General features: G+C 43.2%; 2 protein-coding genes across 16 annotated transcripts in view; one reads left to right on the top strand and one right to left on the bottom strand.

Annotated features, from left to right (window-relative positions):
- Nucleotides 1–5,361, top strand: part of LRRFIP2 (LRR binding FLII interacting protein 2) — a 112,350-nt gene extending 106,989 nt beyond the window's left edge. For all 15 annotated transcript variants that reach the window (XM_055321670.1, XM_055321674.1, XM_055321672.1 and 12 more), the window contains 4 exons: nucleotides 797–917; nucleotides 3,472–3,551; nucleotides 4,153–4,257; nucleotides 4,658–5,361. In XM_055321670.1, coding sequence (XP_055177645.1) covers nucleotides 797–917; nucleotides 3,472–3,551; nucleotides 4,153–4,257; nucleotides 4,658–4,768 — 417 coding nt within the window. In that variant the 3' untranslated portion in view covers nucleotides 4,769–5,361. The remainder of the gene's footprint in view (nucleotides 1–796; nucleotides 918–3,471; nucleotides 3,552–4,152; nucleotides 4,258–4,657) is intronic.
- Nucleotides 5,362–6,974: 1,613 nt separating this feature from the next.
- Nucleotides 6,975–23,977, bottom strand: part of MLH1 (mutL homolog 1) — a 48,506-nt gene continuing 31,503 nt past the window's right edge. The window contains exons 14-19 of the mRNA XM_055321686.1: nucleotides 21,494–21,602; nucleotides 19,246–19,309; nucleotides 8,963–9,127; nucleotides 8,126–8,218; nucleotides 7,730–7,843; nucleotides 6,975–7,291 (exon numbers count right to left, since the gene is read on the bottom strand). Coding sequence (XP_055177661.1) covers nucleotides 7,124–7,291; nucleotides 7,730–7,843; nucleotides 8,126–8,218; nucleotides 8,963–9,127; nucleotides 19,246–19,309; nucleotides 21,494–21,602 — 713 coding nt within the window. The 3' untranslated portion in view covers nucleotides 6,975–7,123. The remainder of the gene's footprint in view (nucleotides 7,292–7,729; nucleotides 7,844–8,125; nucleotides 8,219–8,962; nucleotides 9,128–19,245; nucleotides 19,310–21,493; nucleotides 21,603–23,977) is intronic.

The following is a 23,977-nucleotide window of genomic DNA, read 5'->3' as shown; positions in this document are numbered from 1 at the left end:
AACTCTCCAGTTTTGGTGTCCCTTAGTAAGCCTTCCTTCCTGAGCCTCCTCTCCCCCTCTCCAGGCAGCTGCTGACTGGCTTTCTTCTGTCACTGTGGATTAGTGTTTGCATTTTGTAGTTTTAAATAATTGGAATTACACAGTGTGTCCTTCTCCTCTTTTGTTTGGCATCTTCCGTGTGGCATACTTATCATTGCACATATCAGTAGTATGCTTTTCCCTTTTTTGGTGGGTAGTAATTCTACTGTACAGATGTGCCACAGTTTATGCTCCTGTTGACAGACATTTGGATTATTTCCAGCTTATTATGAATAAGCTACTATGAACATCCTTTATTTTGGATAAAGTAAGGTAGATCAACTGTGTTTGATACATTATTTCTGCATACACAGGGTTTTCTAAATATTTCACCTAATATATGTGTTAATATTTAATACTAATTTAACATTTAATATTTAATTGACTTCAAGTTTTGGTATTTGTTTCCTAAATATTTAACCTAGAATATTTACCCTAATTCTAAGAGAAAACAAAACCATCTAACTGCACATGGAATTTTATTAAAAAGTGAATTTAATAAGAGCAGTGAAAAACGCTGAACAGACCTGCTGTTCCACCAGCCTACATAAAACAGGGCGGCTTTGATGGGGACACGTGGTCCTGGAGCTCGCTTCTTCTGACGTCACTCAGTTTGTGGCTAGCGCACCTGGCCTTGGCCCCATGGTGGGCGCTCCAGTTTTGGGTGGCCGAGGACCGGCCCTGTGGATTTCGTGACAGACCTCTCTCTCTGTTTCAGATCCGGAGGCTGAAGCTGCAGCTCGAGGAAGAGCGGCAGAAGTGCTCCCGGAGCGAGAATGCAGCTGCGGACCTGGCGGGGCTGCACAACGGCTCGGACCTGCAGTTCATCGAGATGCAGAGTAGGTGCCCGGTGGGCAGTGCCGCCCGGGAGGGAGGCTTTGTTCCAGGGACGCAACGGCTTGGGGGCTGCCAGGGTCAGGATGCCTGTTTCTCGAGGGGAGCAGTTACGAAGACTGCTTAGTCCTCAGCAGCCCAGAATGGATTCCTGATGGGTGGTGCGGCCAGGCTGAGGCTTCTAGGAGCCTCTGTGCTTCAGGGGCTGGATTAAGAACCTGGATTAGTGCTCTTCCCCCTCCTTGCCATGATTTCTAGAGATGTTTTGGAATCAGCGTCCTCCTGGCACTGTCCTCTTCCACAGCTGGGTCACCTTTGAACTCCCATACGGTGCCCTTCCATTTTTCTTGCAAAAACTCTCTTGGATAGTGGAGGGGTATGTTTGGAACTCACACGAATGTTGAATTGTTTCAGAAGTTTGCCAGAAGTTTTCTTATTAACCATTAATCTTTATAGATGTAATTTAAAACCAGGCCACAAAGTAAGCCTATTCAGTTTACCTCATACAGCCCTTCTCCCTTTCTTTTGACCCCATGTTGTTTTAAAATGCCTGCTGCGTTCACAGTAATCTCCATGGTGGGGGGAGGGGGGAAGGTCAGCAGCTATTCATATATAATTAGATAATGTGTCATTCATGGAAAGGGGAGACTTTTTTCAATTTAAATTGTGGTTTTTCTGATAACTTATTTTTAAATATTGGTTATTCCATGGCCTTTTCATCTAAATAATTTGCATTAGGCTAAACAGAAAAGGCTTCTTGGTTTAAGGCTTATTAATACTCTTAATACTGGCTTTTGAGGTTAGTGTCATGTCCTTTATTAGGTATCAGTTGAGACCCTCATGATACTTCCTGTTGAATATTTTGTTTTAGAAATATTTTGGCATGGAGGATAGATGAAGACGGGTGTGATGAAGACAGGCTGACTAGTTGGGAGGCTATAATGATCAGCTGGACCAGCACAGTGGCTGTGAGCAGTCTTAGAGAGAGGGCAGGGGTAGATTTGAAAGAGATTGGTTTAAAGCAGTAAAATCAAAAGGAGCCACACTGAGGGGGTCGGGCATGCCATCTGTGTGAATGCTCCTATGGCAGGTGAGCGTTACAGAGCTGGTATCTGGAAAGGACCCAGAGTGAGCTGTAGAACGAGGTGGGCCCAGCAGGACCTGGTAGACTGGGCCTGGCTGGCAAACGAACTCTGGGGACATAAGCATCGTATTGTAGAATGGAATTTCACGGTAAGCACCAAATGGCAGAGATGAAGGACTTACACTCTTGAAAACAGGAAGGAAAGGGTGGTTTGCCATGAGAAGGAAGCAGCACATTGTCATAATCGGTAAATGGTTGGGATGGAGAATTAAAAAAAAAAAAAAAAAAAAAAAAAAACAGATCCTGAAACTTCTGTTTTAGAGCTCAGCAGTAGGAACTCTTATCTGTCACTGCCAGAAAGGCCTTGGGAGCAGTTTTATAGCCCCATTACTTTTCAGGTGACCATAACTACTCTTGAGAAGATCCTCTCGCGGAAGATTATATATAAGTAGTTGTAATCTCAGTGATGTGGAAAAGCAGAAAGGTTAAGTTAGATAGGTTAGATTTATCTCCTATAGGCCTTATGATTCTACCCTATAATCATTTCAGAGTGATTTTTGTTAAATATGATTTGCTGGAGGGAACTTTTTAATATCTCATTTTATTTTTTTTAAGGATTTTGAGAGAGAGAAAGAGTGCACACAGGAGAGGGAGAGGGAGCAGCAGACTCCCCACTGAGTAGGGAGCCTTATGTGGGACTTGATCCCGGGACCCTGAGATCATGACCTGAGTCGAAGGCAGACACTTAACCAACTAAATCACCCAGGCACCCCTCAACTTCTCATTTTAAATGACTGACTTCTTAGGTTAGAAGTACAACTAATGATTTAGAAGTCCACCCATCACAGAATCACATTACTGAAAAGCATCTTTCGGCTAACGTTTATCAAGCACATGCACAAAACCCTTGGCAAGATCAAGGTAGCTGAAGAAGGCAGAGCTGGCTCGTCCCCCTATGTACAGTGTTTAGAAAGCACGATCAGTGTTAGAAAAGACAGTGTAAGTAAACTGCAGCATGGAAGGAGGAGTTCCACCAGACTGAGGAGAGCCCTGACAGAGGCAGGGAGAGTAGGGCCCTTGGTGTGTAGCTGCCGAAGGGAGCCCGGGAAGTAGGATGGCGAGGAAAACCAGAGGCTGGGGTGGGGTGGGGGGCACGGTGCGCGGCACCCAGCACAAGAGCTGGGTGGGGGCCGCCAATGCACTGACAGGGCTCCTAGCCCAAAGTTCAAACTCCACACGTCATGGACTGGAGAGTAAAATTTCTTCCAAACCCCCTGGTCCAAAGGATGCTTATATCGGGTACTAGAGCTTCTTGCAGGAGAGCCGCCGTAGGGCCCACGTTGTGGGAAGTGCCAAGGCCACCCTTCAGGCCTTTGGATTTTGTCTGCTTCCGCTGCACAGCTCCCTCCTGGGCAGCAGAGGTGGTCACTGCCTTAGAGCACCCCTGCACTGACACAGGTTCTCTTCTCTTCCAGGAGATGCCAATAGACAAATTAGTGAATACAAATTTAAGCTTTCAAAAGCAGAACAGGATATAACCACATTGGAACAGAATGTAAGTACTTCTCAGTACACTACCAAGTGATTTAGCCCCCTTTGAAACATGTCTGTTTCCTGCTTCTGAGTGGCTAACTCCAGGAGTACCTAGGTTTCTCTGGGCTGCCTCCGCGCGGGGGGGGGGAGGTGTCTCTAGAAAAGCTCTGTATTAAAGTGGAGAAGGCAGCAGGAAAAACCGAGCAGGGCACTTCAGCCTTCTGTTGGCTGTCAAAACATAGAAGGCTGTGGCTGTAATTCTGTTTTTTCCAGATAATTCAAGAGATTTCAGGAAGACGGTAGTTTGAAAATTCCTTTTTGTACATTTCAGAAGGTCTAAAAGCTTTTCCATTTAGTGAATCTCATCCTGCAGTGTTACTTTGGCACTTAAACAATATGTTCATCATAAACTTAACATGGGAAATTGGCCCCATAATGACTCTCCAGCTGTAATCCTCTCTGGGGACATTTCTGGATCTATAAATAGCTGTCGGGGTCTGAGAGGCCCTATGACTCACTGTGAGGGGATGACTCGGGATCTGTAATGACGCGGTGTTTCCATTGTGGCTGCGAGAAGGGGCTCCAGTGCCCATTAGCAGAGGCCCACGTTCTCTTGTTGACAGATCAGCCGGCTCGAGGGCCAGGTGCTGAGGTATAAGACCGCTGCCGAGAATGCCGAGAAAGTGGAGGACGAACTGAAGGCTGAAAAGAGGAAGCTCCAGCGGGAGGTACCTGCTTTTGCAGCCTCACATTCCTAAAAGAAAAGATTCTTTGTGGCCTAGGGAATTGAATCCTGGGTCCCATCTTAGGGGAGCTACAGTGGAGTCTCTTACTCTTCTGTGTCGGTTTCTCACCTGTGCAATGACTTGCCATTTACTTTTATGTTTTGGTCAGAGACTAAGAAAAAGGATAATCTCCCTTGTGTTTTAGAGCCGGTCTGTTTTTCCACCTGCAGTCTGACCTGTGATTGCTCAGTGTCCCTGTTGAGTCTCACTGGAAGAGAAACAAGGCCATGGGGTGGCCCAGTGCTTCTGTTTCCTTTTCTTGGGGGTGGGGGTGGGGGCGGCTGAAGTGACACTGGGTTTTGGGTGTGACCATGTGAAGTGACTAGGCTCTCCTTATCTGCAGTTACGAACAGCACTGGACAAGATTGAGGAGATGGAGATGACCAACAGCCACCTGGCCAAGCGGCTGGAGAAGATGAAGGCCAACAGGACAGCGCTTCTGGCACAGCAGTAGGAGGCTGCCCTTCAGCTCGGGTGCTGCCCCTCAGGTCCCATCCGGACGGACTGACTCTTTGTCCATTGACACAGACCCCCTTCAGTACTGTTCGAGATTTGTCATTAAAATAGCCACCTTTGTATTTTATAATTTATGAGAGAATGAAACAGGTTTGAATCTTCATGAATGAACACTCTGGATTTCGTTTGTAGTTTGATTCTAGACTGAGAACTGGTCCGTGCTGTTTTTATTTTTTATGCCATAATTTTAGAATCAAGTTTACTCACCATTTTCCCCCAGCTGCCTCAGTGACTGGGCACTCGGAGGCCTTGGTACAGGTTCTGGAGGACAGCAACTCTGTGAGTGCCCAATGCGATAACGTGACTGGAGACCTCGGAAAACATAAGTGCCTTCTCCACGGTGCAATTCAGACTTCAGTCATCTCCAGCAGTCAAAAGACACTTACCCTTAATATCAGATAGCCTTTATATTTTAGTGAAGAAACAAGTTCACAGGTAGGGAATATATGTTTCACTCAAATTTCTATGTTTGGAGGAAAAGCCTTTTTTTGTAAAATATTTAAATTTATATAAGAAAATGTTAGAAAAAGATTTATGGGGAGTGTATATAAAACTTGCTTTATTGCATGTGGCCGGGGAAGTCCAAAGCCTTACACTCTTAAAGTAGGAGTAGGGCCCCTTCGTCGTCAACATCAGCCGTGCTGTGTCTCATGTAAAGTATCTCATCTGCTGCTGATCTGTGGAATGAAACCTTAGACGAGCCCTGTGGGGAGGGGAGCGGGCAGGACGTGGGGGGAGGTCGGCCTGAAGACTATTAAACGCACCCTGTTGCTGACCACAGCTGGCTACTGACACATTCATTTTTGTTAGAGAAGGCTTCAAGACAAATCAAGGCAGCCACACCCACCCCTTATCTTGGCCCTCTTATTTTCTCTCCCCTGCAAGGAGAAGGATCTGCAATATACAGCTTTTTAAGAACTTTGGTTTCATCTTTAAAGGCACCCAATTCAAGAGGCTTTCATCATCCAGCATGGCCACTTTGCAAGATCTGTTATTCTCTTTTGCCCTCAGAATCAAGGTGGTTTTATGGAGATGGTGGTTGTAGCTTCAGAACAAATGCTGGGGAAAGTCTAGTGAATTAATGTCTCCTTAGACAGATACATTAGACTTGAAACCAGATGCTAAAGCTAATCTGAATATGAAGAAGAGCTCTACAAAATACCCCCTCCTTCAGAACATTTAGCCTTTTTAAAAATATGAAAACCACTGTCCTGAATGGAAGAGATTTCCTATAAATTCTCTCTAGTCGTAGCAGCAGTCAGCCAAGCAGGAGCTGTGGGAGAGGCTGAGGACGTGGTCCTGTGAGCCAGCACGCCATGGAGACCCCCTCCTGGCCCGGCCGCTCAGCCTATGCCCCGCTGGGCTCACGGAGCCTCTTGGAAGTTCTTTTGGAAGTTCTCCGTGGTAGAACCTGACTTGCCCCTTTTGTGGTACAACAAATTTGTCTCTTCTGTTCCAGTCTCCAAACAGAATGGCTCCATGTGTTCATTAGGTAGAGTTCCCCGTTCTTTTCTATGGAACCTTCTTCACAGTCTGGATTTTACCTCAGTAACTGTAGGCATTCCTCCTTGTGCTCACTGCACATTTCTGTTAACGCATGCTAGCGTTAAGGCAGCTCATTGTAATGGCACCTACAGCTTACGTTTGTGTTTTTACGTCAAGCTCATTCTTCAGACAAGAATAACTACAACTTTATCTTAAGCTGGTAGTATTCACAGCCATTAAAAAGGGGGCTGAGTTAAAGTGCACACTAGTTACAGACTTGATAGGATTTTGTCTTCTTCCAAGTTTTTCATTACAAATAAATTAATTAGCTTTGGTTACTTAAGGTAGTAACAGATTATCAATTCAGCTTTCTCCATATTCTTTGTCACCAGAGCCTCTTTTACGTCAAGGATCTCTTTTCAAAGGCATGTGAATCAGCATAATTTGTATCACCTGATATTAGAAGTGTACCAGAATACACAAAGAATCAAACCAAAGCAAGATCTATAGAATCTCAAGGCCTTTTTAGAATTCTTATCAGATGCCCAAAGGGCTTTCAAACTACTGGATTCTTCACCATAATGAGGTATACTATAGGGGAAAATGGATCTAGAACACCTTTCAAGTGTGATGAAATTAAATAAGAAATCATGTCAGGACGCCTTTGACAATTTATTTCTGATTAGTCCATCAACTGTGAAAGAGTGCTTCTAGTGAGAAGGCAAACGGGAGTTTTCAACCGTAAGACCTATCCTTGTCAGGACACAGTGCAAGAACTGCACATCCCAGAGTCCACAAGTGACCGTGTTTAACACCTCTCGAAGACTTTGTACAGATCGGGCAGGTTAGCAAGCTGTAGGATATTTCCATCTTCTGTGAAATGTTTGGGAGGCAGAAGGTGTGAGCGGAAGGCTTTATAGACAATGTGTTCCACAGTCCACTTCCAGGGGTTTGCAGAGGAGCCGCATACTTCACTCTGGAAAAGACATGTGAGATGTCACAAGCCTCCGCGTTTACCCCTCTCACATCCCAGTGTTCATGGTTTCCTGACTGACGTGTACTAGGCCTGAAGTCCTGCTGGTTACAATGGGCTGTTTTACCTACTGCGGTTGAAATACCCTCTTAGGGATCCTACAGGCCTGATTGTGGGAGAGGAGATAAGGAGAAAAGAAGGCTGACTTTCTCCCGTGGAAACTTGGTTTCCATTCGGGAGGAAGTGTTGACTGTAGCAGGATCTAACAGTGTCTGATCCTGACTATGATGTTCACTGGCAGTAGTAGGAAGTGCATTCACTCAGGCCCTTTTTGTGTACAGCTAGCTAATCATAGGAATTCAGAGACAGCGAATTTAACTTCCTAAAGGTTGTGTGAGGGTTCATTCCAGTTCCGGGTGTTAATGTGGATCACCACAGTACCTGCTGGCCCGAGAGGGTCGACTCCTCAGATATATACTGCTTCCGAATGGAGTAAAACATAGCACATTCTTTACTGAGGCTTTCAAAACATTCCTTCTCTTCATCCCAGTTCACCTAGTCCAAGGAGAGAATTTAATACCTCAACATAGGTACTTGCTTTAATAAACACATTTCATTCCAAGTGGAGATCACAGCTTTTTAAATGTTAACTGTTTAGGCATTCAATTTGTAACCTGGAACTGCTGAATACTGCTGGGGGAGGTGGGATGGGGGTGGGGCCTTCTGCTCTTTCATCCTTTTCATCTTCCTCATTCCACGTGAAGATACAGCCCTGTGCCCTTGCCCTCCAGCCCACACACATGCACCCACACACTTAGGGATGGCTTGACCACTTGCCTCCGTGGCTAGTCGAAGAATGAAGATAGGCAGACCCTCCAAAGGGGGCACATAGTTGTCAATCAGCAGGGGTAATCCAATCAGGTTCCCTTCCTGTTTGTGGAGAAAAGGCCAGGACAGGGAAACCAGAAATACAATGTTAGAGTTGAATCCAGTTCCCTTTCCCCAGGGCTTCCTCCAGGTCTTGTCCTCATACCCGCACTCTGGGTGAGTGGGTACCTGAGCAGGGCACTGGGGGCAGGAGAGCAGGGTACTTAAAGAGCTTTTTTGGGGCACTTGGGTGGCTCAGTTGGTTAAACACCTGCCGTCAGCTCAGGTTGTGATCCCAGGGTCCTGGGATCAAGCCTCATGTCGGGCTCCCTGCTCAGTGGGAGTTTACTTCTCCCCCTCTTCCCTGCTCATGTTCTCTCTCTCAAATAAAATCTTAAAAAAAAAAAAAAGCTTTTTGTATTGACATGAAGCAAAACAACTTGTTCTTTCGCTATGTTCACCAACTAAAGAATACATCGAGATGAAAAGCCCCAAAGATTAAGGGATAAAAGGAAGAAACAAGGAAAATCAAGTGGCTTGGCATCATCTCATTTGCTGTGGCCTGTAGGCACTGTGGACTCCGCTCTCCCCTGAGTCCTTCACCCCAGGCACAGGAATGGGCATGAATGGATATGAAAATAGTTGTGTAACCAAGAAATGCAAATAGGGAGTGAAGACGTGAATGGATGTCACGTGCTACTTCTAACTGGAGCGAACAACAGCCTTCTTGCCCTGATCTTGGATTATCTTAGAACTTGACTCCTATCTGAAGAATAAAACAAAGGCCTAAGAATGGCTGTCACACACCTCATCAATTTCTAGAGAGAAATAGTCTGCAAGCATCTCAGCCTTCTTCTTCAGAAACTCAACAATGTATTCGGCAAGTCCTTCTTTGGGACCATCCTCCTCCGTCCAGCCGCTCTCGGGACTGTCCAGGGCGAGCATGGCCAGCTCAAACAGCGGTGCAGGCTCCTAGAACACAGGAAGTGATAACTGCATCCAAGTGATGCCTGATTTCCTGCCCTTAAAACCACCACAGGTACACCTCGAAGGTACTGGGGTCTGATTCCAGACTACCATAGTAAAGGGGGCATCACGATATAGGGAGTCAAATGAACTTTTTGGTTTCCTAGTGCACATAAAAGTTAGGTTTACACACACATATATACTAGAGTCTAGTAAGTGTAAAATAGCATTAAATCTGAAAAAAACCTTAACTAAAAAAAATTATTGTGAAAAAATGCTAACATTTGAGCTTCCAGTGAATTATAATCACTGATCACAGTTTGTATCATACACAAACGCAATAATAAAAAGGTCTGAACTATCGCCAGAATTACCAAAATTACGACACAGAAACATGAATTGAACAAATGCTGTTGGGAAAATGGTGCCAACCCTACCTAGGTGTAGGGTTACCACACACCTTGAATTTGTAAAAATGCGATGTCTGTGAAGTACAATGAAGTGTGAATAACCACGAAACCATGATCATGACAGCAAGTGAGAAACCCCAAATCTAACACTCAATCCCCATCTCCCATAAAGGAAAACGCTGAAAATCCACAAAAAAACCTTCCTCCTCATTGGTCGCCATTTCAATAGAGAGGATGTGACAGCCTGCTGAATGGGTGGGAAGCACAAGGCTGTGTGGAGGCATTTCCCCTCTGTGCGGCTCTAAGGACTCCACTTACTTTCATATTTCTACTGCCTCACTGATAACTAAAGCAAGGGGAAGGGAGAATAAATGTCATTTCAGGTAAACCATCTGATAAGGAAGACGACTGAAATATATAGTTAAAAATAAGATGCCTAAATTTTCTTCAATTTCTCCCCTTCTGATGTTGCTGTGGTCATACAGTTTACTTTTACATGTGTAAAAACATGTTATAAACCCACAGAACACTGTTACTATTTTTTCATAGTAAGACAGCAGTCCATGAAAAGACCCGACAATTTAAATGTTTATGCACTCCATACTAGAGCTTTTAAATCTATGAAGGATCAAACCAGTGGACCTGGCAAAGAGAAAAAGACAAATTCGCAATTATAGTCCGAGGTTTCAATACCATCCTTTTAAAAAAATACACTGGACCAAGGAGAAAATCAAGATACAGAAGATCGGAGCATCACTGTTAACTTACTGTACTTGCCACTCAAAGAATACTCCACTTAACCAGACCAGAACACAAATTCATTTCAAGTGTGCATGGATTCTTTACCAGCACAAACCATGCTCTAGGCCATAAGACAATCTCAGTAACGTTAAAGGATTTAAGTATATTCTCTGATCAAAATGGAATTTAATTAGAAATCAATAGCCGATATCCAGAAGATCTCCCAAGTAACTGGAAACAATATACCTCTCAATAACCTGTAGAGCAAAGAAGAAATAAAGAAGGACACAAAATATTTTGAACTGGATGAAAACGAAAACTTATCAAAATTTGTGGGGAGCTGCTAAGACAAGACTCAGCAGAAATTTATTAGCACTAAGCACCTATATTAGAAAAGAAGAAAGAGGAGGGAGGGGCAAGATGGCGGAAGAGTAGGGTCCCCAAATCACCTGTCCCCACCAAATTACCTAGATAACCTTCAAATCATCCTGAAAATCTACGAATTCGGCCTGAGATGTAAAGAGAGACCAGCTGGGACGCTGCAGTGAGAAGAGTTCGCGCTTCTATCAAGGTAGGAAGACGGGGAAAAGAAATAAAGAAACAAAAGGCCTCCGAGGGGGAGGGGCCCTGCGAGGAGCCGGGCTGAGGCCGGGGCGAGTGTCCCCAGGACAGGAGAGCCCCGTCCCGGAGAAGCAGGAGCGGCACCAACCTTCCCGGGCGGAAAGGGGCCCGCAGGGAGTTGGAGCAGGACCCAGGAGGGCGGGGATGCCCTCGGGCTCCCGGGGACACTAACACAGGAACTCCGCCCCGGGGAGATGTGCCGAGCTCCCTAAGGGCTGCAGTGCACACGGCTGGACCCGGAGCAGCTCGGAGGGGCTCGGGCGGCTCCGCGGAGGGGGCTGCGCGGCCCTGGGAGCAGAACAGAGGGGCTCGGGCAGAGGGAGAGGCTCCACGCAGAGGGGGCTACACGGCCCCGGGAGCAGCTCGGAGGGGCTCGGGTGGCAGCTACGCGGGAGGGGGCTGCGGGGCCGGGACACAGCCCAGGATCCGGCCTCCCCCCGGGACAGGCAGAGGCCGGGAGGGCCCAGGACAGCGAGGACGCTCCTGCCCCGAGCTGAGCAGATCAGCGGCCCCGCCCCGGAGCCTCCAGGCCCTGCAGGCTGAGAGCTCCCTAGTTACTGCGGGGGGCTGAATCCAGGGATCCAGAGCTGGCCCCGCCACTGGGGTTGCTCCTCCTGAGACCTCACGGGGTAAACAAGCCCCACGGAGCCCTGCACCAGGCAGGGGCAGAGCAGCTCCCCCAAGTGCTAACACCTGAAAATCAGCACAACAGGCCCCTCCCCCAGAAGACCAGCTAGACGGACAACTTCCAGGGGAAGTCAAGGGACTTACAGTATACAGAATCAGAAGATACTCCCCCGTGATTTTTTTTTTCTTTTTGATTTCTGATTGCTTCCCCCATCCTTTTTTTCCCTCTCTTTTTCTTCTTTTCTTCCTTTTTTCTCTTTTCTTTTTCTCTTTTCTTTCCTTCTTTTTCTCCTTTTCCCAGTACAACTTGTTTTTGGCCACTCTGCACTGAGCAAAATGACTAGAAGGAAAACCTCACCTCAAAAGAAAGAATCAGAAACAGTCCTCTCTCCCACAGAGTTACAGAATTTGGATTACAATTCAATGTCAGAAAGCCAATTCAGAAGCACTATTATAAAGCTACTGGTGGCTCTAGAAAAAAGCATAAAGGACTCAAGAGACTTCATGACTGCAGAATTTAGACCTAATCAGGCCGAAATTAAAAATCAACTGAATGAGATGCAATCCAAACTAGAAGTCCTAACGACAAGGGTTAACAAGGTGGAAGAATGAGTGAGTGACATAGAAGACAAGTTGATGGCAAAGAGGGAAACTGAGGAAAAAAGAGACAATTAAAAGACCATGAGAATAGATTAAGGGAAATAAAAGACAGCCTGAGGAAGAAAAACCTACGCTTAATTGGGGTTCCCGAGGGCGCCGAAAGGGACGAGGGCCAGAATATGTATTTGAACAAATCATAGCTGAAAACTTTCCTAATCTGGGAAGGGAAACAGGCATTCAGATCCAGGAAATAGAGAGATCCCCCCCTAAAATCAATAAAAACCATTCAACACCTCGACATTTAATAGTTAAGCTTGCAAATTCCAAAGATAAAGAGAAGATCCTTAAAGCAGCAAGAGACAAGAAGTCCCTGACTTTCATGGGGAGGAATATTAGGGTAACAGCAGACCTCTCCACAGATACATGGCAGGCCAGAAAGGGCTGGCAGGATATATTCAGGGTCCTAAATGAGAAGAACATGCAACCAAGAATACTTTATCCAGCAAGGCTCTCATTCAAAATGGAAGGAGAGATAAAGAGCTTCCAAGACAGGCAGGAACTGAAAGAATATGTGACCTCCAAACCAGCTCTGCAAGAAATTTTAAGGGGGACTCTTAAAATTCCCCTTTAAGAAGTTCAGTGGAACAATCCACAAAAACAAGGACTGAATAGATATCATGATGGCACTAAACTCATTATCTTTCAATAGTAACTCTGAACGTGAACGGGCTTAATGACCCCAACAAAAGGCGCAGGGTTTCAGACTGGATAAAAAAGCAGGACCCATCTATTTGTTGTCTACAAGAGACTCATTTTAGACAGAAGGACACCTACAACCTGAAAATAAAAGGTTGGAGAACCATTTACCATTCAAATGGTTCTCAAAAGAAAGCAGGGGTAGCCATCCTTACATCAGATAAACTAAAATTTACCCTGAAGACTGTAGTGAGAGACGAAGAGGGACACTATATCATACTTAAAGGATCTATCCAGCAAGAGGACTTAACAATCCTCTATATATATGCCCCAAATGTGGGAGCTGCCAAATATTTAAACGAATTATTAACCAAAGTGAAGAAATACTTAGATAATAATACACTTATACTTGGTGACTTCAATCTAGCTCTTTCTACCCTCGATAGGTCTTCTAAGCACAACATCTCCAACGAAACGAGAGCTTTAAATGATACACTGGACCAGATAGATTTCACAGATATTTACAGAACTTTACATCCAAACTCAACTGAATACACATTCTTCTCAAGTGCACATGGAACTTTCTCTAGAATAGACCACATACTGGGTCACATATCGGGTCTGAACCGATACCAAAAGATTGGGATCGTCCCCTGCATATTCTCAGACCATAACGCCTTGAAATTAGAACTCAATCACAGGAAGAAGTTTGGAAGGACCTCAAACACGTGGAGGTTAAGGACCATCCTGCTAAAAGATGAAAGGGTCAACCAGGAAATTAAGGAAGAATTAAAAATATTCATGGAAACTAATGAGAATGAAGATACAACCGTTCAAAATCTTTGGGATGCAGCAAAAGCAGTCCTGAGGGGGAAATACATCGCAATACAAGCATCCATTCAAAAACTGGAAAGAACTCACATACAAAAGCTAACCTTACACATAAAGGAGCTAGAGAAGAAGCAGCAAATCGACCCAACGCCCAGCAGAAGAAGAGAGTTAATTAAAATTCGAGAACTCAATGAAATTGAGACCAGAAGAACTGTGGAACAGATCAATAGAACCAGGAGTTGGTTCTTTGAAAGAATTAATAAGATAGATAAACCATTAGGCAGCCTTATTAAAAAGAAGAGAGAGAAGACTCAAATTAATAAAATCATGAATGAGAAAGGAGAGATCACTACCAACACCAAGGAAATACAAACGATTTTAAAAACATATTATGAACAGCTCTACGCCAATAAATTAGGCAATCTAGAAGAAATGGACGCATTCCTGGAAAGCCACAAACTACCAAAACTGGAGCAGGAAGAAATAGAAAACGTGAACAGACCAATAACCAGGGAGGAAATTGAAGAAGTCATCAAAAACCTCCCAAGACACAAAAGTCCAGAGCCAGATGGCTTTCCAGGGGAATTCTATCAAACGTTTAAAGAAGAAACCATACCTATCCTACTAAAGCTGTTTGGAAAGATAGAAAGAGATGGAGTACTTCCAAATTCGTTCTATGAGGCCAGCATCACCTTAATTCCACAACCAGATAAAGACCCCACCAAAAAGGAGAATTACAGACCAATATCCCTGATGAACATGGATGCAAAAATTCTCAACAAGATACTAGCCAATAGGATCCAACAACACATTAAGAAAATTATTCACCATGACCAAGTAGGATCTATTCCTGGGACACAAGCCTGGTTCAACACTTGTAAAACATCAATGTGATTCATCATATCAGCAAGAGAAAAACCAAGAACCATATGATCCTCTCATTAGATGCAGAGAAAGCATTTGACAAAATACAGCATCCATTCCTGATCAAAACTCTTCAGAGTGTAGGGATAAAGGGAACTTTCCTCGACATCTTAAAAGCCATCTACGAAAAGCCCACAGCAAATATCATTCTCAATGTGGAAACACTGGGAGCCTTTCCCCTAAGATCAGGAACAAGACAGGGATGTCCACTCTCACCACTGCTATTCAACATAGTATTGGAAGTCCTAGCCTCAGCCATCAGACAACAAAAAGACATTAAGGGCATTCAAATTGGCAAAGAAGAAGTCAAACTCTCCCTCTTCGCCAATGACATGATACTGTCCAGAGAAAACCCAAAAGCCTCCACCCCAAGATTGCAAGAACTCATACAGCAATTCAGCAGTGTGGCAGGATACAAAATCAATGACCAGATGTCAGTGGCATTTCTATACACTAACAATGAGACTGAAGAAAGAAAAATTAAGGAGTCAATCCCATTTACAATTGCACCCAAAAGCATAAGATACCTAGGAATAAACCTAACCAAAGAGGTAAAGGATCTATACCCTAAAAACTATAGAACACTTCTGAAAGAAATTGAGGAAGACACAAAGAGATGGAAAAATATTCCATGCTCATGGATTGGCAGAATATTGTGAAAATGTCAATGCTACCCAGGGCAATTTACACGTTTAATGCAATCCCTATCAAAATACCATGGACTTTCTTCAGAGAGTTAGAACAAATTAAGATTTGTGTGGAATCAGAAAAGACCCCGAATAGCCAGGGGAATTTTAAAAAAGAAAACCGTATCTGGGGGCATCATAATGACAGATTTCAGGTTGTACTACAAAGCTGTGGTCATCAAGACAGTGTGGTACTGGCACAAAAACAGACACATAGATCAATGGAACAGAATAGAGAATCCAGAAGTGGACCCTCAACTTTATGGTCAACTAATATTCGATAAAGGAGGAAAGACGATCCACTGGAAGAAAGACAGTCTCTTCAATAAATGGTGCTGGGAAAATTGGACATCCACATGCAGAAGAATGAAACTAGACCACTCCCTTGCACCATACACAAAGATAAACTCAAAATGGATGAAAGATCTAAATGTGAGACAAGATTCCATCAAAATCCTAGAGGAGAACACAGGCAACACCCTTTTTGAACTTGGCCACAGTAACTTCTTGCAAGATACATCCACGAAGGCAAAAGAAACAAAAGCAAAACTGAACTATTGGGACTTCATCAAGATAAGAAGCTTCTGCACAGCAAAGGATACAGTCAAGAAAACTCAAAGACAACCTACAGAATGGGAGAAGATATTTGCAAATGACATATCAGATAAAGGGCTAGTTTCCAAGATCTATAAAGAACTTATTAAACTCAACAGCAAAGAAACAAACAATCCAATCATGAAATGGGCAAAAGACATGAAGAGAAATCTCACAGAGGAAGACATAGACATGACCAACATGCACATGAGAAAATGCTCTGCATCACTTGCCATCAGGGAAATACAAATCAAAACCACAATGAGATCCCACCTCACACCAGTGAGAATGGGGAAAATTAACAAGGCAGGAAACCACAAATGTTGGAGAGGATGCGGAGAAAAGGGAACCCTCTTGCACTGTTGGTGGGAAAGTGAACTGGTGCAGCCACTCTGGAAAACTGTGTGGAGGTTCCTCAAAGAGTTAAAAATAGACCTGCCCTACGACCCAGCAATTGCACTGCTGGGGATTTACCCCAAAGATACAGATGCAATGAACCATGGGACACCTGCACCCCGATGTTTCTAGCAGCCATGTCCACAATAGCCAAACTGTGGAAGGAGCCTCGGTGTCCACCGAAAGATGAATGGATAAAGAAGATGTGGTCTATGTATACAATGGAATATTACTCAGCCATTAGAAACGACAAATACCCACCATTTGCTTCAACGTGGATGGAACTGGAGGGTATTATGCTGAGTGAAATAAGTCAATCGGAGAAGGACAAACATTATATGTTCTCATTCATTTGGGGAATATAAATCATAATGAAAGGGAATAGAAGGGAAGGGAGAAGAAATGGGTAGGAAATATCGGAAAGGGAGACAGAACATAAAGACTCTTAACTCTGGGAAACGAACTAGGGGTGGTGGAAGGGGAGGGGGGTGGGGGGTGGCAGTGAATGGGTGGCGGGCACTGAGGGGGGCACTTGACAGGATTAGCACTGGGTGTTATTCTGTATGTTGGCAAATTGAACACCAATAAAAAATAAATTATTAAAAAAAAAAGAAAAGAAGAAAGATGTCAAAATATGATCTTAGCTTCCACCTTAAGAAATTTGAAACAAAAGAGTAAATTAAACCCAAAATAAATAGAAAGGAAGTAATAAAGATCAGAGTAAATATCAATGAGATAGAAAACAGAAAAACAACAGAGAAAAATGTATGAAACCAAAAGTCGGTTCTTTTGAGATCAGTAAAACTGGTAAACGTCAAACCAGACTGATTAGGTTAAAAAGAGAGGATACACATTGCCAATATTAGGAATGAGAGAGAATCTAAACATTAAAAGAATTATGAAAAATATTATGAACAACTTCATGCCAATAAATGTGAAAACTTTAATGGACAAATTCCTTGAAAGAAACCAAACCAAAGCTCTGTCGAGAGGAAAAAGATAACCTGAATTAGTTCTCTGTGAAAGAAACTGAATTTGTAATTAAAAACCTTCTCATAGGAAATCTCCAGGCCCCGATGGCTTCATTCCCTGATGAATTCTACCAGACATTTAAGCAATAAACACTAGTTCTACACAAACTCTTTCAGAAGATGGAAGAGTAGAGGATACCTCCCAACTCATTCTATGAAGCCAGCATTACGCTAATACCAAAACCAAACAAAGACTACAAGGAAAAAAAAGGAGTATCCTTCATAAACATAAATGTAGCAAGTGTAAACAAAATTCTAGCAAGTCAATTTAAATAATTTATACAAAGGGTGATATATCACATATAAGCAGGGTTCATCCAGGAATGCAAGATTGGTTTTTAACATGAAAATGTAATATACTGACAAATTAAAAAAGAACACCATGCAATTATCTTAACAGAGATGCAAAAAAAAACATTTGAAAAAACCCAATATCCATTCCCAAATAAAAACAACTCTAAGCAAATAAGGAACAGGGAACTTCCTCACCTTCATAAAGGCCATCTCCTCTCTACCTACGGCGGAAAGCATACTTAATTTTGAAAGACTGAATGTGTTTTCCCCTATGATCAGGAACAAGAAAACAATTTCCATCCTTACCACTTTTTTAAAGATTTTACTTATTTATCATGAGAGACACAGAGAGAGGCAGAGGGAGAAGCAGGCTCCTTGTGGGGAGCCCAATGTGGCACTCAATCCCAGGACTCCAGGATCACACCCTGAGCTGAAGGCAGACGCTCAACCACTGAGCCACCCAGGTGCCCCCTTTACCACTTCTATTCAACCAACATTGGTCTAGCCAGTGTAACCAGGCAAGAGAGAAAAAAAGCGATCCAGGTTGGACAGGGAAAATAAAACTGTCTTTATTCACAGAGACCATGATCATCTATGTAGATACTGATGGAATCTATAAGAAAGCTATGAGAATTACTAAGTGAGTTTGGCAAAGCTGCAAGGTACAAGATTAATATACACAAACATTTGTGTTTCTATATACTAACAACAAACAACTGGACAATTTTTAAAATGCCACGTATAGGGATGCCTGGGTGGCTCAGTGGTTAAGTGTCTGCCTTCAGCTCAGGGCGTGATCCCAGGTCTGGGGATCAAGTCCCACATCGGGCTCCCCACAGGGACCCTGCTTCTCCCTCTACCTATGTCTGCCTCTCTCTCTGTGTTCCTCGTGAATAAATAAAATCTTAATAAATAAATAAAATGCCATGCATAATAGCATCAAAAAAAAAAGTGAGATACTAATGGATAAATCTAACAAAAGATTTCCTCCCCAAATTGATCTGGAGATTCATGACAATCCCAATAAAAATCCCAGAAGTCTTTTTTGTAGAGTATGTTAGCTGTACAAAGATGGTATGAAACTATATAGATAAGCAGTCTGATTTTAATTTTAAATTAAAATTAAACATGAAAAGGTCTTGGAAGAAATGCCCTAATACTCTCAGCTGGGGTTGGCTGGTTTTGGGTTACAGGGTTTAGAGGATGTTTATTTCTACTTTTATCACTTACAAGTTTTCTTAAGTAGATATATATTAACCTACATAATAATACACATTTGTTTAAGCTGGCTACCAGGGGCCCTTGGGTAGTTCAGTGGTTGAGAACTGCCTTTGGCTCAGGGTGTGATCCTGGGGTCCTGGGACTGAGTCCGGCATTGGGCTCTCCACAAGGAGCCTGCTTCTCCCTCTGCCTATGTCTCTGCCTCTCTCTCATGAATAAACAAATCTTAAAAAAAAAAAAAAAGCTGGCTACCAAATGACTATTCTGCTTTGTATAAATCTGTGTTATAACTAAAGATACTTCCAAATGCAAATCATGCAATACAGAAACTATCCTAAACATATTTAGGAAAATCTAATATACTACAAATCAGATATTAGGATAGAGCGATTATTTTCAGAAATGACCAGGCGTTGAAAATTTCAGCAGTGAGAAGCGGGAAATACACTTACCGAGAGCCTCAGAACACCAAAATTGGCAAAATCATAAATGAGTATCTGATAGAACAGTTCTTCACTGAAAAATAAAAATGAAGTGACTTTAAGGAAATGCATGCTCAATCCATGCCTGAGATCCAAGCAATCATTGCAAAATAGGAGAAATAGCCCCTGAAACATGAATGGGAGAAAGGGACGGTTCTGCCTGCTGTGGAGGCTTTCTGTCAGGCTGTAGGCTCTAAGGAACTGGGCCCCACAGCAAGCTCCAGCCAAGGCTTCAGCTGGCGGCCTCCAGCCAGGGCTCAGAGCACTAGATCTAAGTCTCTAAGTCACCCATGCTCTGTCCCACCCACTGGCTGTTAAAAGCTATTGAACGCCCCGTAGGTGAAATTTAAGAGTTTTGTTTGCTTATCTTTTCCCCCCACTTACAAAGAATCCTATAAATCACCTTTTTTTATTTTTCTTTACAACTCACCATTAAAAATGGCATGGTGTGTATAGGGAAGGCAGGAGACTTACTAAATAATCACCAGGACACACAAGGCAGAATTAGACCACCGCGGTGTAAAGTGTACGATGAAGCACTAGCTGGCAACATTCCAGAAGCAGCTGTGAAGTATGCAACACACTGACCTCCTTATACAACATAGTGCTGAAATAAATGGTACTTTCTAGTTGTTAGGCAATATGGACCACAGTGGTCTATTTAAAGACTTGTTCTCATTATCAATCGAAGTAGACAAGGCATCTGCTACACTGGCACTATAGTGGGGAAACTGAGGTACCCAGTGAGTACCTGACTTGTCCCAGGTCAGAGTTAATAAGGTTGAAAAGGGAAGAGCTGAATCCAGGTACTGCACTCTGATCTTGGTTCTCCATCTGTTTCTTTTACTTTCTCACTGGGAAATCACTCACATTTATTAAAAACTGAAATTCTGGGACTGGCCTGGCATTGTTTGTAAAATGAAATAATCTGAACACAATGGGATTTGGGAGTCTAGAAATGTACTTATATATGCTGGAAAAGAAAGAACAAAGATAGCTGAATTGCCAGCATATTAATAAGAGAGCCCAGTGCATAAGCCAAAGGATTCTCAAAGATGATAGACCTTGAACAGAGCTGCTCCAAAGTGCTAAAAAGGGTGAGTCCTGAATATGCAAAGATGCATGTGTGCCAACAGTCAGCTCTGGACCAGGGCAGTTTCTAGGTGAGGGACATCAAACTGGTTTTTATCTTGTGTGCCACCCCCAAGCAACATAAGGCAGCTCCCTCGCTCACTGGCTCAAGAAAGCACTGAGGCAACAACAGGGCTGATGGGAAAGGGTCCCACAGCGGACAGGTGATGTCTAATACATGTCCCATCTGTGCCACCTATTTGAGAACATTTTTTTTAAGCTTTTATTTATTATTTATTTATTTATTTATTTATTTATTTATTTACTTGTTTATTTATTCATTTATTTATTTATTCATTCATTCATTCATTCGAGACAGAGAGAGGCAGAGACATAGGCAGACAAGTAGGCTCCATGCAGGGATCCTGATGTAGGACTTGATCCCAGGACTCTGGGATCATGACCTGAGAGCCAAAGGCAGATGCTCAACCACTGAGTCACCCAGGTGTCCCTGAGAACATATTTAATACACGTTCTAGACTCACTAGGAGCTCATCCACCAAGGTCTCTGGAAACAATCAATAGAAAGGTTGCTGGCTATGGGCTGGGCAAATAGCACCACTGAGATCACCCCTCCCATGGTTGTCAGCCCTTCTGGCTCATGTGGTAACTCTCGCCTTACTCAAGGTGAGAGGAAGCCTTGGCTACATTCCGTAAGGAAGAAAGGGGGCCTTAGGTCCTCTTTCTCTTGCATCCCACAGTACCGTGCTGCACATAGCAGATGCTAGAATTCTCTACTGGCACTAAGCCCGTCAACACCTGGTTCAACCACAGTGGTCAGTGTTTACTAAGGACCAAGAACCTACCAAACATTAGGCTTCCCTGTCATTTTCTACCCTCACAAAACCCTGCAAGCTAAGTAGTAATTTCTAAATCTTGTAGATGGGAAATCTGAGACATAGTTCAAGAAAGTACCTTGTCCATAATGACATAAATGGTAAATGGCTGAGCCTGGATTTGAAACCCTCTGTCCCCAAAGCCTGGGTCCGTTCCAAACACCTCATAATGCTGTTCCCAGCTTTTGGTGCCTGTGCTTTGAGAACCATTCTTCTAGCAGGCCTGCTTCTGTCATGACTCACTCATTTACCTCAATTTGGTGGTGTTGAGAAGGTATAACTTGGTCTGATGCTGAGCCAGGGCCCACTGAGGATTCACACAGCCCACAAAGGAGTGGTTATGCAGCATCTCTCGGAGTGCTGGAAAATGAAAAGCAGGTAAGTCATGGCATCCCACCAACACCTCTCTGCAGCCCAAAACACCAAGCCCCAGAGCTCAAGACAACAAACAGGCCACAATATACATGCCTGAAATGTACCTCTTGCTGAAAACAAATACAAATGAGGAATAAATTATAACAGATCTTTCAAAATACCACAAAAAACTGCCCAAAGATAAAGGACTACTTAAAGATCACCACCTAGGGCAAAGCAGGAAGCCAGAAAAGTGTTGCAAGCTCCGCAGCCAGCTTTACTCAAAGGTACCAGAGGGGGATCCCTGGGTGGCGCAGCGGTTTAGGGCCTGCCTTTGGCTCAGGGCGCGATCCTGGAGACCCGGGATCGAATCCCACGTCGGGCTCCCGGTGCATGGAGCCTGCTTCTCTCTCTGCCTATGTCTCTGCCTCTCTCTCTCTGTGTGTGTGACTATCATAAAAAAAAAAAAAAAAAAAAAGGTACCAGAGGGACCTCAGGAATCATGAACACTACTTTTTGTAGGCTCTGAGGTGTGGAGAAAGAAAAACAAAAATGGTTTGAAACGAGGAGTCTAACAGGAGACCATTTCCCCAGCACAGGAAGCTGAAATGCCAGCGGCTGTTACCCTCAGGCAAAAAAGAAGAACTACTGCTGTGTCCCAGGCCCCAGGGCAGTGAGCCAAACTGCCCACCCACCTCAAGCCTGGATCCTGGGAGTAAAGCATAAAAAACATCACAGCCCTGAGAATCTGTAACCATGAGCTAGGTCTCACAGCCAGGATTCACGCTAAGTGTGTTGCCTAAAACCTCGTGGGGAGATTTTAGTTTAATGTGATTCAGGACTGACTGTTCCTCCAGGTCCGTAACAGAATGAAATGCAAAATCTCTGTGGAGAAATTCAGTGTCAATCCAGGCTTCAAATTATCCCCCACAGATAAAATACCAGGAGCTAGCAGTAAAAAAATTACAAAACACACAAAGAATGCACGAAGAATTAGAATCCAGAAGAAACCACACAACTTCTGCAAAGGTTCAGAGACTGGAAATATCAGCAAGGAAGAGAAAAATAAGCATGTTTAGTATGCTTAAGAGGGATTATTAAGCAATGAATAAGTAGCAGGAGACTAACAAATGATGAAGATCTCCAAAAGAAGCTGAATTTCTAAAAATTAAAAATATAACAGTTGAAATTAAAAATCTAGATAAAGAGGGATCAGATCCCTGGATAGCTCAGCAGTTTAGTGTCTGCCTTTGGCCCAGGGCATGGTCCTGGAGTCCTGGGATTGAGTCCCACATCAGGATCCCTGCATGGATCTGCTTCTCCCTCTGCCTGTGTCTCTGCCTCTCTCTGTGTGTTTCTCTCATGAATGAATAAATAAAATCTTAAAAAAAAAAAAAAGATAAAGAGAGGAAATCAGGACAGAGAAACAGGAAAACTACAGAAACAGCTTATGCAATGTGGAGGATAATAAATATATAAATCAAGTTCCAGAACAGAAAAAGGGCAGGGGGAGATGATATTTACAGACTTTGAAGACAAAAATATCTGATAGTATCTGAGAAGTGATGGAAGACACCAAGCCTCAGTCCCAGGAAGCCCAACAAAACTCACACCTGGCACACAGAAATACTGCATGACACTAAAGAGATCTTAAAAGCACTCTGAGACAAAAGAGGGATTCCCCACAAAGAATAAAATATAAAGCTGACAGCTGGATTTTCAGCAGCAACAGTGGAAGCGAAAAATGATAGAACACCAACTTCGATGTGTTAAGAAAAAGTGACTGTCAATCTGGAATTTTAAACCCAGCAAAAAAACACTTTTCAAAATGAAGATGAGTTAGACAAAACAAGTTAGTTGGCCACCCAAGGCCCCACTACAGGATGTGCTTCAGGCAGACCATGAAAGATCTAAAGGAAAGAATTATGAGCTAATAATATTTGCTACGTCCAAACTGACAGTAACAATGTTTTATGGAACTATTTGATACCCACATGAAAATTACATGAATCTAACACCCTACACCAAAGATGAATTCCAAGAAGACTAGGGATTTACATATAAGCATTTTAGGAGACAATATAAGAATGTGCCTTTAATTATCCCAGAATTAGAAAGCATCTCGTAAATAAGATTTAAAAAGCCAATCTGTAAAGAACAATTCATAAAATCTGCCTATGTTAAATCTAAGAATTTCTGTTCATGAAATGAGTATTTGTTTAAAAAAAAGAAGAAAATGGGTAAGTCCTAAACTGGGGGAAGATGTTTTCATGTAACTAATATGGAACATATCTAGAATATATGAAGAACTCCTCAAATCAGTTTGAAAAGACCAAAAACCCAACAGAAAAATGGGCAAAAAACTAGAAGAGACACTTAAC

This window comes from Nyctereutes procyonoides, unplaced genomic scaffold (assembly GCF_905146905.1).
Source record: "Nyctereutes procyonoides isolate TBG_1078 unplaced genomic scaffold, NYPRO_anot_genome, whole genome shotgun sequence".
Taxonomy (NCBI): Eukaryota; Metazoa; Chordata; class Mammalia; order Carnivora; family Canidae; genus Nyctereutes; species Nyctereutes procyonoides.
The sequence above is the reverse complement of the archived record's forward strand: the minus strand, read 5'-3'. Positions and strand labels throughout refer to the sequence as shown.